The sequence below is a fragment of the Dendrobates tinctorius genome, unplaced genomic scaffold, assembly GCF_039654945.1.
Source record: "Dendrobates tinctorius isolate UK_male_01 unplaced genomic scaffold, ASM3965494v1 ptg000229l, whole genome shotgun sequence".
Taxonomy (NCBI): Eukaryota; Metazoa; Chordata; class Amphibia; order Anura; family Dendrobatidae; genus Dendrobates; species Dendrobates tinctorius.
In genome coordinates, this window is record NW_027361896.1 from 2,548,567 (window position 1) to 2,566,087 (window position 17,521).

General features: G+C 43.5%; 1 protein-coding gene across 6 annotated transcripts in view; it reads left to right on the plus strand.

Moving 5' to 3' along the window:
- Positions 1–17,521, plus strand: part of TEX10 (testis expressed 10) — a 721,463-nt gene that overhangs the window by 484,312 nt on the left and 219,630 nt on the right. For all 6 annotated transcript variants that reach the window (XM_073555731.1, XM_073555732.1, XM_073555730.1 and 3 more), the window contains one exon: positions 15,156–15,236. In XM_073555731.1, coding sequence (XP_073411832.1) covers positions 15,156–15,236 — 81 coding nt within the window. The remainder of the gene's footprint in view (positions 1–15,155; positions 15,237–17,521) is intronic.

Consider the following 17,521-nt stretch of genomic DNA (forward strand, 5'->3'; position numbering starts at 1 on the left):
TGGTTGGATCTGAATGAACAACATCTAAGAAGGGAGGTGAAGGACTGTGGCGAAGAAACATGAATCTTTTGGACGTTCTGGACGTTTTGAGCCGTTCCTGTGTCTAGATGGTTGCTTTGTGCTGTGGGGCATTATCCTGAAATATGTGGGGGGCAAGATAGGAACTAAAGCGCCCGGTATTTGGCTTTATACAGTTTAAGGGGGATAACATTGTCCTTCTTTGGGATGGGCCTAATACAGTTAAGAGTTAAGTTGGGATGTGTTATTAGGGGGGAGGGAGGGAATGGGGGGGGCTGTAAGGTCCTTTGATAGGTGCACATATGTCCAAAGGTATTTAGCTAAGATTAGATGGATATTGTTGTTAGTTTAAAAATACCAATTATGGGGGACGTTAAAATTCTTAGCTGGAATGTTAGAGGGATGAAATCCCCAGTAAAAAGACAGGCGATTTTTTTTTTTTCTTTTATTATGGACCGCAAACCAACTGTAATTTGCTTGCAAGAGACGCACTTTACACGTTAAACACTTAATTTTCTGGATAAAAGGTGGATATTGGCGGGATATCATTCTACATACTCCCAGTACTCTAGAGGTGTCAGCATACTAATTAGACGGGGTCTAATCGGGTGGTGGTAGATGAAGAGGGGCGATTTGTTCTTTTGTATTGTACGTTGTCTGCGGTCACGATGGTACTCATATCTATATATATTCCTCCGCCATATAGTAGCAAAATCATATATAAAATCCTAACTATTTTGAGAGATTTTCCAGGAGTCCCATGTTTAGTGGTGAGTGATTTTAACAACATTTTGGATGCCCATTCGGATAGAGGTAATCATGCACCTATAAAACCGGAAGGCAACAGCACACCATTCGGGGCGCTCCTGCGCGAACTAGCCTTAACTGATTTGTGGAGATGCAGGAATCCTGGGGTATATCAGTACTCATGTTTCTCCTCTACTTTTTCCTCCTTGTCTCATATCGACTTGTGTTGTGAGTTCATTTTCCCCTTCACCATTGAGGTCTGATGAACTCCCTCTTCTGGTGAAGGAAGGTAGTGAGGCTGATTACCAAGCACCTGAGCTGGATGATGATGACTGGGTGACTGGAATTACTGACTGGATATAAGGCAGCCGACGCCCTTCTGCCTTGCTGGTGATTTCTCAGAGGGATTCTAGGAGACCAGTCTGATTCCTGCTCCTCAAAAGCTAAGTTTTCTGCTCTGCTTTTTGCATTTGTGTTTTGGTTTTGTTTTGCCTTGTTTTTCTGGATTTCTGCCATTCCCTGCTGGGGTGAGCTGAATTCCTTTTTGCTCTGTCTTCAGAAAATACCTGAGTACTGATATAGTCTTTTTGAAGCCTAGCTTCTTCAGGGCTTTTTTCCCTATCAGTCTGTTTGCTCTTGTTTTGATAGGGTTTTTGGCGGATTGCAGACAGCAGCTTTTCTATCCTGTCCTATTTAGTTAGCTTTGGCCCCATCATTTGCTCAGCCTATCTTTCTATCTGTGTGAGTGTTTTTTCATCTTGCTTCACAGTCATTATATGTTGGGGGCTGCCTATTGCTTTGGGGTCTGCTCTGGGGCAGTTTAGATTTCCCTTTCTGTCTTTAGGCTATTTAGTTCTCCGGCTGTGTTCGAGGGGTCTAGCGCAACGTAGGAACCCCCCACGGCTACTGCTAGTTGTTGTTGAAAGGTTCAGGGGTCTGCAATCCGATAACTGCCAACTTCTCTGGTTTTCTGGACTTAGCTAGTATTTCTGTTTTTGCCTCCTACTGTGACTCATTCATAACAGAATCACCAGCCATACCGCAGATCCTAGTGTACTCAATAGCAGGAAAGAATTGTAAAAAAAAAAAAAAGTGTATATTTTTTTCCTCTATATCTCTGAGGCCGTAGGGGGAATTTTTTTTTCTCTCAATGGAGATAAAGCAATTGTCTGATCGTGTGGAGCATCTCGCTGCGGAAGTGCAGGGAATTTCCTCCTACCTTGCTCATTCACATGCTGCTGAACCAAAGATCCCTACTCCTGATGTGTTTTTTGGGGATCGGTCTAAATTTTTGAATTTCAAAAATAATTGTAAATTATTTTTTGCCTTAAAGCCTAACTCGTCAGGGAGCTCCGCGCAGCGGGTTAAAATTGTCATCTTTTTGCTGCGTGGCGATCCCCAGGATTGGGCGTTTTCTTTGAAACCAGATGATCCTATTCTGACTAATGTGATGCATTTTTTCAAGCCTTGGGGTTGTTGTATGACGAACCTAATGCTATTGAGCAGGCTGAAAAGACCCTGTTGGCATTGAGCCAGGGTCGAGATTCTGCAGAATTGTTCTGTCAAAAATTCCGAAAGTGGGCGGTCCTTACTACCTGGAATGATAATGCCTTGGCAGCTCTCTTTCGGAAGGGTTTGTCAGAAGCCGTAAAAGATACTATGGTGGGATTTCCTGTTCCCTCTGGTCTTGACGATTCTATGTCATTAGCCATTCAGGTTGATCGGCGTTTACGTGAACGCAGGACTGCATGAGAGGTGTTGCCACCTGTTGAACAAGTGTCTGAACCTATGCAGTGTGATAGAGTTTTGTCCAGGGAGCAACATCAGGAGTTCAGAAGGCGTAATAAGCTGTGTTTTTTTTGTGGAGATGCCTCGCATATTATTTCTGTCTGTCCTAAACGAGAGAAACGTTTTGCACACACGTTTTCTGTGGGTGGTGTTCAACCTAGGTTTCTTCTGGCAATTACTCTGATCTGCTCCCTGTGCACATTTTTCACCAAGGCTTTTGTGGATTCGGGAGCAGCCCTGAACCTAATGGACTTGGATTTTGCTAAACGTTGTGGATTTCTGATGACACCTCTGCGGACGCCTATCCCTTTGAGGGGGATTGATGCTACTCCTATGTCGAAAAATAAACCTCAGTTTTGGACCCAGGTGGTAATGCGGGTCGCCCCAGACCATCAAGAAAATTGCAGATTTTTGGTGTTGCATAATTTGCATGATACCCATTGTTCTGGGGTTTCCCTGGTTGCAAATTCATAATCCAGTTTTGGATTGGAAATCTGTGTCTGTGGTGAGTTGGGGTTGTCGGTGTGCCCTTAGTGAGGCTCCGTTTTTTTCCACCTCCTCAGTCGCATGATGTTCCTGACTATTTGGCGGACTTTTATGATGTATTTAGTGAGAATGAGTCTGCGTCTTTGCCTCCTCATAGGAGTTATGACTGTGCAATTGAACTGAGCCCGGGGTGTAAATTTCCCAAGGGTCGGCTCTTCAATTTATCTGTACCCAAGCACAAGGCTATGCGATCCTATAATAAGGAGGCGTTAGAGAAGGGTCATATTAGACCATCCTCTTCACCCTTAGGTGACGTTTTGTTTTTTTCGTGGCCAAAAAGGATGCTTCATTAAGGCCTTGTATTGATTATCGTGCCCTCAACAAAATTACTATTAAATATCAGTATCCGTTACCCCTGATTTTGGATCTATTCTCCAGAGTTAAAGGTGCTTGCTGGTTTACCAAGCTTGACCTCAGGGGGGCGTATAATCTTATCCGCATTAAGCATGGGGATGAATGGAAGACGGCGTTTAATACTCCGGAGGGACATTTTGAGTACCTGGTGATGCCTTTTGAGCTCACTAATGCTCCTTCTGTCTTCCGGTGCTTCATAAACGACATTTTCCGGGACTTTGTGGATAAATTTTTGATTATCTATCTGGATGATATTTTGATCTTCTCCAAGGATTGGGATTCTCATGTGGAACATGTTCGGACTGTGTTCCGGATCTTGAGGGAGAATTCCCTGTATGTCAAAGGATCGAAATGCCTTTTTGGGGTACAGAGGTTTTCATTTTTGGGATTTATTTTGTCTCCGTCAACTATTGAAATGGACCCGGCCAAGGTACAGGCCATTTATGATTGGGTTCAGCCCACTTCTTTGAAGGCCCTCCAGAAGTTTTTGAGTTTTGCTAATTTTTATCGGAAATTTATAGCAACATTTTCTAGTATTGCCAAGCCATTGACTGATCTGACTAAGAAGGGTGCTGATGTGTTGAATTGGTCTCCGGAGGCTGTTTCTTCCTTTCAGGAGCTGAAGCGAAGATTCACTTCTGCCCCGGTTTTGCGGCAACCTGATGTCTCACTCCCGTTCCAGGTAGAGGTGGACGCTTCTGAGATTGGTGCAGGAGCTGTTTTGTCCCAAAAGGATCCTGTAACATCTAAAATGAATCCCTGTGCTTTCTTTTCCCGAAAGTTCTCTCCATCTGAACGTAACTATGATGTGGGGAATCTGGAACTGTTAGCCATGAAATGGGCATTTGAGGAGTGGAGACATTGGTTGGAGGGAGCTAAACATCAAGTCGTGGTCCTCACTGACCACAAGAATTTGATTTACCTGGAGTCGGCCAAACGCTTGAACCCTAGACAGGCTAGGTGGGCCTTGTTTTTTACACGTTTTGTTTTTGTGGTCTCTTTTCTTCCTGGCACTAAGAATGTCAAGGCTGACGCTCTCTCTAGGAGCTTCTTTGCTGATTCTCCTGTGGTGACCAAGCCTGCTACCATCTTAGGCGAAGGGGTAGTTCTTTCTGCCATCTCGCCCGATTTGAGACGTGCTCTGGAAGAGTTCCAGGAGGACAAACCTGAGAGTTGTCCCAGTGGAAAGTTGTATGTTCCTGACCAGTGGAAAAAGAGAGTAATGTCTGAAGTTCATTGCTCTGCATTGGCTGGTCATCCAGGTATTTTTGGTACTAGAGATCTGGTGAGTCGGTCTTTTTGGTGGCCCGCCTTGTCTCGTGATGTCAGGAATTTTGTGAAGTCCTGTGGGACTTGCTCCCGGTCTAAACCTTGTTCTTGCTCTAGTGGGTTGATGCCTTTGCCGGTCCCCAGGAGGCCATGGACCCATATTTCAATGGATTTCATCTCTGATATGCCTGTCTCTCAGAATGACTGCTATTTGGGTGATTTGTGATAGGTTCCCTAAGATGGTTCATCTTGTACCACTCCCTAAGTTGCCATCTTCCTCTGAGTTGGTGCCCCTGTTTTTGCAACAGGTGGTTCGCTTTCACGGGATTCCTGAGAACATTGTATCTGACAGAGGAGTTCAGTTTGTGTCTAGATTTTGGAGGATTTTATGTTCCAAGCTGAGAATTCAGTTGTCCTTCTCCTCTGCTTTTCACCCTCAGACCAATGGGCAGACAGAGAGAACAAACCAGACCTTGGAATCGTATTTGAGATGTTTTCTTTCCGCTGATCAGGATGATTGGGTTTCATTTTTGCCCTTGGCCGAATTTGCTTTAAATAATAGAGCTAGTTCTGCCACTTTGATGTCACCTTTTTTTGTAACTTTGGGTTTCATCCTCGATTTTCTTCAGGGCAGGTGGAGCCTTCTGCCTGCCCAGGTGTTGTCACTGTGGTGGAGAGAATGCACCAGATCTGGGACCAAGTGGTGGATAAGTTAACTCTCTCCCAGGAAAAGGCCCAGCGGTTTTCCAACCGACATAGGACCATTGGTCCTCAGTTTAAGGTTGGTGATATGGTTTGGTTATCATCAAAAAATATCGCTATGAAGGTGGCTTCTCCTAAGTTTAAGCCTAGATTTATTGGACCTTACAAGATTTTGGAGATTATTAATCCGGTCTCTTTTCGTTTGGCTCTTCCTGTCACATTTAAAATCCATAATGTGTTTCATAAGTCCTTGTTGAAGAGGTTTGTTGAACCAGTTGTTCCTGGGGTGGCACCTCCGGACCCTGTATTGGTTGTAGGTAACATGGAATATGAGGTAGAGAAGATACTGGATTCCCGTCTGGCTAGATGGAGACTCCAGTATTTGGTTAAGTGGAAGGGTTATGGTCAGGAGGATAATTCCTGGGTCTCTGCCTCTGATATTCATGCCAAAAGATTGGTGCGTTCCTTTCATCGGGCTCACCCTGATCGCCCTGGTGGCGTGGATGAGGGTTCGCTGACCCCTCCTCAAGGGGGAGGTACTGTTGTGAGTTAATTTTCCCCTTCACCATTGAGGTCTGATGAACTCCCTCTTCTGGTGAAGGAAGGTAGTGAGGCTGATTACCAAGCACCTGAGCTGGATGATGATGACTGGGTGACTGGAATTGCTGACTGGATATAAGGCAGCCGAAGCCCTTCTGCCTTGCTGGTGATTTCTCAGAGGGATTCTAGGAGACCAGTCTGATTCCTGCTCCTCAAAAGCTAAGTTTTCTGCTCTGCTTTTTGCATTTGTGTTTTGGTTTTGTTTTGCCTTGTTTTTCTGGATTTCTGCCATTCCCTGCTGGGGTGAGCTGAATTCCTTTTTGCTCTGTCTTCAGAAAATACCTGAGTACTGATATAGTCTTTTTGAAGCCTAGCTTCTTCAGGGCTTTTTTCCCTATCAGTCTGTTTGCTCTTGTTTTGATAGGGTTTTTGGCGGATTGCAGTCAGCAGCTTTTCGATCCTGTCCTATTTAGTTAGCTTGGGCCCCATCATTTGCTCAGCCTATCTTTCTATCTGTGTGAGTGTTTTTTCATCTTGCTTCAAAGTCATTATATGTTGGGGGCTGCCTATTGCTTTGGGGTCTGCTCTGGGGCAGTTTAGATTTCCCTTTCTGTCTTTAGGCTATTTAGTTCTCCGGCTGTGTTCGAGGGGTCTAGGGCACCGTAGGAAGCCCCCATGGCTACTGCTAGTTGTTGTTGAAAGGTTCAGGGGTCTGCAATCCGATAGCTGCCAACTTCTCTGGTTTTCTGGACTTAGCCAATATTTCTGTTTTTGCCTCCTACGGTGACTCATTCATAACAGACTTGGCTCTGGGCGACTGTCTCATACTGGGGAAAATTATGAATGTTGAATATCTATCGAGGACTGTGTCGGACCATTCGCCCCTGTCTATTATAATAGGCCGCTTTGGCGTTTAAATCCGTTTTAGCTACAACTAGTGGGCAAGACTGATTCATTCACGTCTGAATTACAGGAATTTCTTGGGTTTAATGAGAACTCGGTCTCTAGTCCCGGTGGTTTGGGAGTCTCTGAAGGCATATTTGCGTGGTATGTTCATACGTTAGATTTCAAAGATTAAGTCTAGTTCTAGAATGAAATCCAAACTTTTGCTCCAGGAATTGGAGGATGCAGAGCTGGCTTTTTCAATACAGGTCACTCCCAGTGCATAACAGAGACTTAAAGATGCTCAGTTGCGAGTGACCAAAATGTCTCTGGAAGTGGCAGCGTAGAAACGTATGTTCCAAACGACCCAATTCTTTGAAAATGCAGAAAGTGTGGGGCACCTACTCTCAGTTATAATGTCAGCACAAAAGGGGTCATCGTTTATACCTGGGCTCAGTGGTGAAAATGGGACACTTGTTACTGATGCGCCGGGAATTCTGGGAGTGTTGCGGGCCTTCTTTACTAACCTGTATTCCTCTCATTCTGGGGCTTCCGCGGAAGATCTTGAGGATTTTTTGGGATTAGCTAAGCTCTCACGACTCTCTGACACAGACAGAAATTTGCTGGACGAACCCCTGGCTTTGGATGAGCTTGAGGAGGCCTTGAGCACTATGTCTAATGGGTGGAGGCCTGCCAGTGGAAGTCTATAAAAAATGTCGGTATTACTCCCACTGCTGCTGACTACATTTAATGACAGTCTTGGACTTAGGGTCCTCCCGCCATCCATGCTGGAAGCTATTATTACTTTCTTACCGAAAAAAGATAAGGATCCTACCCTCCCGGCCTCGTACAGGCCAATTTCCCTTCTGACAGTAGACATCAAATTATTAGCAAAGGTACTGGCCACTCGCCTTTCGAAGGTAGTGGTATCTTTAGTACACCCGGATCAGACGGGATTTATGCCTCGTAAGTCAACGGCCCTAAATATTAGAAGATTGTATCTTAACATGCAGGTGGGGGTGGATTATGTGGGGAGGAGGATGGTCCTGTCTCTTGATGCTGCTAAGGCATTTGACAGCGTGGAGTGGAAATACCTTTTTGCCACGCTTCAGTGCATGGGTTTCGGTCCAGGCTTCATTGGTTGGATTAAGCTTCTGTACTCTGCCCCATTGGCAAGAGTGCAGGCGAACGGATTGCTGTCTGGGCCCTTCCCTCTTCACAGGGGTACGAGGCAGGGCTGTCCTCTATCTCCGCTGCTCTTTGCCCTGGCGGTGGAGCCCTTGGCTTCAAGGATAAGACTAAACCCGGAAATTGAAGGATTTAGGTATGTGGCATTGGAGGAGAAAGTGGCTCTTTATGCAGATGATATTCTTTTGTTCTTAGCCGATCCTGACGGATCACTGAATAGTGCAATGTCACTTCTTACCTCATTTGGAGCTGTCTCGGGACTAGTTATAAACTGGGAAAAGTCTGCTATTCTCCCATTAGACCCAACTGTGATCAGAGTTCCACAAGTGCCAGTAGTGTCGTGCCTTAAATACCTGGGTATTAATGTATCTAATAACATACCAGACTATGAGCGTTTAAATCTCTCACCGCTTGTAGCTAAAATTAAACAAAAGATTAAGACATGGGCTAAGTTACATCTGTCAATTGTGGGAAGAGTGAATCTGTTGAAAATGGTGATTATGCCACAACTTTTATATGTTCTTCATAACTCCCCGATTTGGCTTCCTCAAAATAGGTTCTTTAAAATTAATGCACTATTCAGGGAACTTATTTGGCTAAAACAGGGTGCGAGGATCAAGTTAGAACACTTACAAAGAGGTAAGGAGGAGGGAGGGCTGGCATTGCCTAACCCTTGGTTATACTTTTTATCTTCTCAGTGTCAGCATCTAGCAGGGGGCTCGGAAGACGCATCTGTGGAGACGGGGGGAGGTTGAGGGATTCTCCAGTTTCTTGGGGGTCGGGGACCTCTATTGTCTAAGCTGGAGGCGAATAAATTCAGACCTTGGATAGCTAAACTTCCGATGGTAATGCTTATGGTTAAGGTGTGGGGTAAAATCAAAAGTTTAAGAGGAATTGCTGGGTTCACGAGGTATGCTCCCATATGGGATAATCCGCATTTGCCGCAATTGAGGACATTGAAAGGGTTCGCACAGTGGCGACGTATGGGTATCTGGTGGCTTGCACAGCTGATAGATGGGGGGGGCCTTCAAATCATTCGATGACCTGCGACGAGATTTCCCACTTCAACACTCTACATTCTACCAGTATTTACAGGTGAGGCGTGCTTATACAATGCAGACTCGCATGCATCCTATTATTATACATCATGATGCTGCAATAGGCTCGGACTGCTGACTTCCACGAGAGGATTCATTTCTTTTGTGTATGGGGAACTCCTTTCAAAGGTGCTATTAGGTCACCCGATAACGGCGCAAATGAAATGGGAACAACAAGTAGGTGGGTTTTCGGCAGACCTATGGGAATCAATAATGCAAATGATCCCTAAGTTGTCCCTTAGTGAGCCCAGTCGTCTGTCCCAACTATACATTCTTTACAGGGTTTATAGAACTCCACAGTGGTTGTTTGATTTGGGTTTGAGATCGGATTCAAAATGTCCCAAATGTGCGCTTGAAAATGCGGATATTCTACATATGCTCTGGACGTGTCCGTGCATACAGATATTTTGGATTATGGTTCTTAACTTAATATATGTAGCCACTGAGCAGGACATTCCCAGAGATCCCACTGTCTGTGTACTGGGATGTGTGGAGGAGGTGAGGGGTGACGATCATCTACAAACATCAGTTGCTAGAATGCTCTTTATTGCTAGGAAACTAATAGCGTATCACTGGATCTCGGATAAAGTCCCTACGCGGAAAGAATATGTAAATAAGCTTAACCTTACATTGTGCAGAGAGAAGGCCATTTATCTTAAACGAGGAAGGCCGGCGATGTTTGAAGAAATCTGGGCAGGATGGCTGATCATTCCAGGTTTGTCGTCTGTAAATTTATCGTAACAACATGTTAATGATACTCTGAATATGATTTATCATACTATGCACCTTAGGATGTGTGCCTTATCTATGTATGCTTTGTATCTATTTTGGTATAACTTAGCATTGGACCAGGGAAAGGGATGGGGGGGTGTTAGGGAATGTGGTAAGGAATGTGGGGTACTTTGAAATAAGTGATTTTATGTTTTAAAAATTTCAATAAAAAATATCTGATTAAAAAAAAAAAACTGCTGTCAGGTAGTTTATTAACCCTTCACATGCTTTTCAGGAATTAAGACAAAGTGGCATGATAGGAATGAAAAAGTTTATTTTTACCATCTAAACGTCGCTGACTTTTGAACAGGTTAGTGTAGCAGGCAGACTCTAAGGCCGCTATTTGCTCATGAATTGCCATGGTAAACATCAGGACCACACAATCATGATCTCAGGGTGCCGAGGGGGCTAAAGAGGGAGAAACCACACTCTTTTAAACATTTATATGATATAGTCACTATTGACATCAGAATCTAAGGGGTTAAACAGATATAGACGGTGATAACACAGATCGTTTGTGATATAGCAAGTTGTCAGCTATGGTTTACAGCCGACAGCTGCTGGGTTGTCACCTGTATGGGGATGCTAGTCTCTTATATTTCAGGTCAGTTAAAAGACGTATTGACGGTCATTAAGGGGTTAATTGGTAATTTTGGAACACGGTTGTTTTTGTTTGTGCACGTTTTTTTTTGGTGTGAACCATTGCATGTGGTTTTTTAATCAATAAAGATAATTTTAGGGATATATATGATTTATCCATTTCCTTGTGATCCTCCTTGAGATGGTTCTACTCCTTCATTGAAGTCCAGCTGTGTTTAATTAAACTGATAGGACTTGATTTGGAAAGGCACACACATGTCTGTATAAGACCTCACCGCTCACAATGCATGTCCGACCAAATGAGAATCATGAGGTCAAAGGAGGAACTGGCTAAGGAGCTCAGAGAGAATTGTGGCAGGGCACAGATCTGGCCAAGATTACAAAAGAATTTCTGCAGTACTCAAAGTTCCTAAGAGGACACAGTGGCCTCTATAATCCTTAAAGGGATGAAGTTTGGGACCACCAGAAGTCTTCCTAGACCTGGCCATCCAGCCAAACTGAGCAATCATGGGAGAAGAGCCTTGGTGAGAGAGGTAAAGAAGAAATACAAGATCACTGTGGCAGAGCTCCACAGATGCGGTAGGGAGATGGGAGTAAAGGTACTGTCACACTTAGCGATGTACCAGCGATCCCGACCAGCGATATGACGCGGTCAGGATCTCTGGTACATCGCTAAGTGGTCGCTAGTGAGCTGCCACACAGGCAGATCTAACCAGCGACATCGCTGGGGACGGGGGTCGCTACTTACCTGTCACACTAGGCGATCCTGCGTCCTCCCGCCCCGCTCCACGCTCGTCGCTCGTCTCTCCACAGGAAGCGCCACAGGTAGCTGACGACGAGAAACAGTCCTTGACGTTCTCGCGCAATCAGCGATAACCAGCGGGGGAGCGGGTCGTAGGTAAGTATCAGACACAGCGATGTCGCTAGCAATATCGCTATAACGTCACAAGTTATAGCGATATTGCTAGCGATATCGCTTAGTGTGACAGTACCTTTAGTTCCACAAATTCAACAGCCCTCCACCAGTCGGAAGCCTCTCTTCAGTGCAAGACATATGAAAGCCCGCATAGAGCTTGCTAAAAAAAGCACATGGACTCCCAGACTATGAAAAATAAGATTCTCTGGTCTGATGAGATGAAGATAGAACTTTTTGGCAATAATTCTAAGCGGTCTGTGTGGAGAAAACCAGGCACTGATCATCACCTGCTCAATATAATCAGTGAAACGTGGTGGCAGCATCATGCTATGGGGGTGTTTTTTAGCTGCAGGGACAGGACAACTGGTTGCAATTGAAGGAAACATGAAAGTGGCCAAGTACAGAGATATCCTGGATGAAAACTTCTTCCAGAGTGTTCTGGACCTCAGACTTGGCCAAAGGTTCACCTTCCAACAAGACAGTGACCCTAAGCACACAGCTAAAATAACAAAGGAGTGGCTTCGGAACAACTCTGACCATTCTTGACTGGCCCAGCCAGAGCCCTGACCTAAACCCAATTGAGCATCTCTGGAGAGACCTGTTAATGGCTGTCCACTAATGTTCACCATCCAATCTGACGAATTAGAGAGGATCTGCAAAGAAGAATGGGAGATGATCCCCAAATCCAGATGTGAAAAACCTGTTGCATCATTCCCAAGAAGACTGTACTAGCTCAAAAGGGTGCTTCTACTCAATACTGAGCAGAGTCTGAATACTTATGACCTTGTAATATTTCAGTTTTTCTTTTTTGAATAAATTTGCAAAAATTTCTACTTGTTTTTTTCAGTCAAGATCGGATGCAGAGTGTAAATTAATGAGGAAAAAAAATAATTTTTTTGAATTTACCAAATGGCTGCAATGAAACAGAGTGAAAAATTTTAAAGGAGTCTGAATACTTTCCGTACCTACTGTACCTTGTTCTATGTTTATGGCACTGTGTTCCATGCCTTTTATATTTTTTTTTCCACTTTGGACTTAATCATAATGGCTGCCATCCGGTGTAGGTGTTTTCCTCCTCTGTTTTGCTTCATTTCATTGGCTGCTGTCTCGCGCATGCACTCCATGTCCTCTGGAGGGACCTTGAATCTCAAGCTTCAATCTTCCTGATGCGCATGTTCTCTTTTGTGATCTGGGAATTTCCCCATGACGTGCAAGCCTGGTGAATGCCAAGGTGCTGGGATCTTCTTCCGGGGGTGACGGCGGTGCGCATGCGCAGAACGGACATGCCTTATAGTGAAGATCACTATAAAATGCTGGCCTGGGGAACCCTTGTTTATTCCCTTTTTGAAAAAGCAAACGCGCGACAGGGGGTGTACCTGGCTCCTCGGCATCTTTCTACTTCCATCATGGGTAAACACTTTAGCATTTAAAGGGACGAGTTTTCTCTTTGGGTGTGTAGTGTCATGTGCATGCATGTCAGCAGAATTATGATATCATACTGTTTGATCATTTGATTGCAGTTATATTTAGCGGACTGGATGCACTGATACTTCTGATTTGAAAGTGCTGTTATTCTACTACCATGATGAAACTGGCCATGATTTTGTATGCCTTTGACCCATGTCTTGTTACTAGGGTCATTTATCCTGTGTTTGTGCTTCTTTGAGCTACATTCTTGCATTATTTAAATATTTAATAAAGGTATTTTGATACTTTTTTAAAAGTGGTGTATAGAACTACATTTTTTAGTTTTCATAATATTTGGGAGTATACATTTACTATCCATTTATTCACATGGGGGAATACATACACCTATTTAGGTTAATACGTTCTCAATTACATGGTACCCATGTCATTTCTGGGAGTTTGGCTATAATTTCCCTGTTTAGCACTATGCCCTGAGAAGTGTCAGTCAGTGAGCACACAGGACAATCAGCTGTCAGGGCAGAAGGCGCAGTGTGCCTGCAACCAACAGCTGACTGAGTTTGGAGCACTGTGCCGAAGACTGAGGTAAACTACAGCTGCCCTGACAAATAGTACTTGGGATTCAGCGAGGAGCGTGCATGCTGTGTAGTCTCCTCTCCCACCTTTAGAAAGCCGTTCATTATGCGTAGTACAGAATATGAATTTACCCTGACAACGAGCAGATTGTCTGGTTCAGAAACATCATAAGTTGACATATTCTACAAGGTTTTATAAAAAATTTTGGATTTTATTTATAAGGAAAGTTTGTTAAAACTGCTTGTTCTGTTATTTTGAAAAATTAATTAAAAAAAACAATATTTAGACTTGAAATATTTAGTCAGTAATGTTTTTTTTTCCTTGAAAATGGTCCTACATTAATACTTTTACTAGAATGTATTCATTTTCCCACACTTAATTCCTCCTCCAAATGCTTCCTCTTAATGACTCCTCTGTGTACATGCTGGCAATCAATAGATTATTACATACTCTAATATTATGTTATTAATCAAGGACTCTTTATAATATAGTTAAAGTGAACCTGTTACCTCATTTTTCAGCTATAAGCTGCGGCCACTGCCTTTCGGGGCTTATCTACAGCATTTTATAATGCTGTAGATAAGCCCCCAATCTAACCTGAAAGATAAGAAAAACAAGTTTTATTATACTCACCTGGGGGGCTATCCGGTCCAATTGGTGTCGCAGGTTCGGGTCAGGCGCCTCCCATCTTCATGCAATGTCATCATCCTCCTTGATTTGTGCCTCACTCCTGCGCAGGTGTATTTCTCTGCCTGGTTGAGGGCAGAGCAAACTAATGCAATGCGCAGGCGCCGGGAAAGGTCAGAGAGGCCCAGTGCCTGCGCACTGCAGTACTTTGCTCTGCCCTCAACCGGGCAGAGAAGTACGCCTGCGCAGGAGCCGCGACAGAAGCAAGGAGGATGATGAGATTGCATGAAGATGGGAGGCGCCGCACCCGGACCTGTGACACCCATCGGACCAGAATGCTCCCCAGGTGAGTATAATAAAACTTGTTTTTCTAGTCTTTCCAATTAGATCGGGGGCTTATCTACAGCATTACAGAATGCTGTAGATAATCCCCAATAGGCAGTGGCCACGACTTATAGCTGAAAAGCGAGGTGACAGGTTCCCCTTAATAATTTTCATTGAGGTTAACCTTTCCTGTGAAAGAGGTGTTGTCATTGTCATCAATTTGTACTGTGTACATTGAAAAGTCTTTGCTACTACTGCTAAGGCCCTCTCCACATCACACTAACGTTAAATGTTTTGCATATTCTTCAGTGTCTACCTTGAAATATGCCATTGTATAGCCATATAGTGACATATGTTTGGTATTGGTTGTAATGTAAAGTATAAACATATATACTGAACATTGTACTTTCATTTATGTTGTCTCACTGTATAGGAAAGAATATCATGTTTCACCTTGCTATTACAGTATGCTAGCAGAGCACTGCCTTGCACTATCTGGCGTGAACAGCAGAAACTTTCCCAGCATATATGCCTATATATGCCATGTGTATTTACAAAGTATGATATGAACAGGAAACCTTCAAGCAAAAACTAACAGATTTAGTTATATACAATGAGCTAATCTTCATGGCGGTCCGCAGCACTTTCACACTGCACTACCAATAATTTCTGTAGTGGAATTTGTTATTAGATATATTTGCATATTAGCTTGTAGTACTACTGCTGATTTGTCTTACTGTAACTTTTATATGTCTTTTAAGCTATTTTTTTTGTATTTTCAACAGATAGTATGCAACAGTTTGTCCTCCGTGACACCAAGACACCAGTGTTTTGATATTTTGCAGAATGCAGTGACTAAACATTTGGTAAGCTTTTCTGAAATATTTTTATTTTTGAAATGTGTTTAGATGTCTCTTATGTGTCTTCATTTTTTATGACAAGTCTCATCTTTTGATTACGAGTGCTTGGTAGATCAAACAAAACAACCTTGGCGTACTGTACTAAGCAGGATTTCCGGTGTATTGTCACGCTGACAAGTTTAAACATGGTCACAAATAAAAAAATTAAAAAAAGCTTCCTGCCAAAAGAAGTAGCCAATAGGAATTTAGAGGCATGAACAGAAATGTGAAACTTGGCCAACCAGCTATGTTATTTTAACACCATGAAACAGGAGTTATGAGGCAAGATTTATGCACAAAGACAAAATGGAGTATATTCACTCTCAAAGATAACTGGCTAATAACTTTTTTTTGGATTGTTCCAGCGTAAGATCAACATCTTGAAATTGACTAAATTGCTGTATATCTAGGGTCCAATTCATTAAAGAAATTTATGCCAGAATTCTGGTGTAAATCACTTTGAAAAGTTGACAAGTTACTGCCAAATTTTGCAACTTGGTGTCTTCACGTTAGCAAAAATGAGCTGAGATGGGGAGCAATGGGAGTGTGATGCAACAACTTGCCTAATTAATGTCGAGCTATGGCGTACCTTACATGAGAAATTTTGCTTTAGGGCCCTTTCACACATCCTGATATTTCTGGTACTGTTTAAACCAGTAACGGAGATGTCCGTGTGTTTCATACGTGTGTCAACTATGTGCCGCATCAGTATCACATGTACCTGATCCTGAGAAAATATAATATGGGTATCGCTCAACTGTGTAGGTGGATGCTCTGAAGTATGACAGAAAGTCACATAAATGGAATATAATAAACTTCGGCACTCCAGGTTGCAATTAAGTGAACATTTATATGTAGACTTGAATTAGACATTAAGCCAACGTTTTGGCCCGTATGTGGCCTTTATCACGGTAAGTCTATAGAACACAAAATACAAAAATGAAAAAAATAATTAAAAATGGAGAAAATACATCCTATATAATGGTAAATATATACAACAGTTTACATTCAGAACGTAAAAGAGCTGCTAGAAATCATATCAAGAACAAAGATGGCACTATATAAGCAGAAAAAAGAAGTCAAAATGGCTATGAGGAAGCTGAAAGATGGAGGTACTGCAGAGTATACGGTTGGCTCCAAAATAGAGGGGTGTGCTCATGAGGTACTCAATATATAAATGAATTGAAAATGCATTAGTATATCAAATAAGAGGAGGTCAAAATGAGTATGGAAATCAGTGAAAACAAGAAAATTAAAATGAAAAGGTAAAAATGAAGAAAAAAATAAGATAAAAAAAGCAATATGCTGTTCAAAGGAGAATGCTGATCTCTATCAGGGAACAGGACCATGGACTGGCAAAGAGGGTTTGAGAGGTATTTAACTATAAGTTAAAAGTTAAGCTATACGTTTAAATGGAATGCAGGAAGAGCCAGGGGGGATATGTACCTGTAGGTGCTGTAACAGGACGTCAGGATCTAGTTCTCCTTGCTGCTGGGAAGACATAGGGTCCGTTTGAGAGCATCCATTTATAGCATGTGTGAGCATGGACTGTGGATCAGTCACATGACCAGAGTAAGGAGCGGTGGCCGTGAGATGTAGTGTGATTGTGCGCTATGTGAAGTGGCCTTAATACACCCACAATGACCTATGTTGAACCTGCGCATGCGTTGGCCAGAAAACCGCCGAGAAGTGGCGTCGAAGGTCTAGTGAAGTGTAGTGTACTGGGGGAAGAATGAGGAGCTGGAAAAAAGGATATGCGATGGAATAGACCATGAAAAGGACTATTAATATACAGGGAGATTATGAGCAACACTAGATGGTGGCCCGATTCTAGCGCATCGGGTATTCTTGAATATGTATGTAGTTTGTTTATGAAGAGTTAATAATAATGCACCCCCCAATCATGATATGCATAGTCCTCTCACCCCCCAATCCTGATATGCATGGTACCCCTCATGTTAGGGACGGCGGAACGCACTAAATATTAAATAACGTAAAGTGCGTGCGCCGCCCGGGGTCCACCGTGCAGAAGGTGTAAACACTGCTGCTAGATAATGGCGGACGTGTAAGGCTAGTTTCACACTAGCGTTTTGGAGCGCAGCGACGGCCTGCGCACGGCCGCCGCTAAGCCCCGCCCCTGCCGCGCCCCCGCCGGTAGCTCCGCCCACCGGCGCATGACGCTGCATGCGCCCTGCGTCCCCTATCTTTATCAATGGGGGCGCAGGCCGTGCACAGTATGCGTTTGGCGGCGC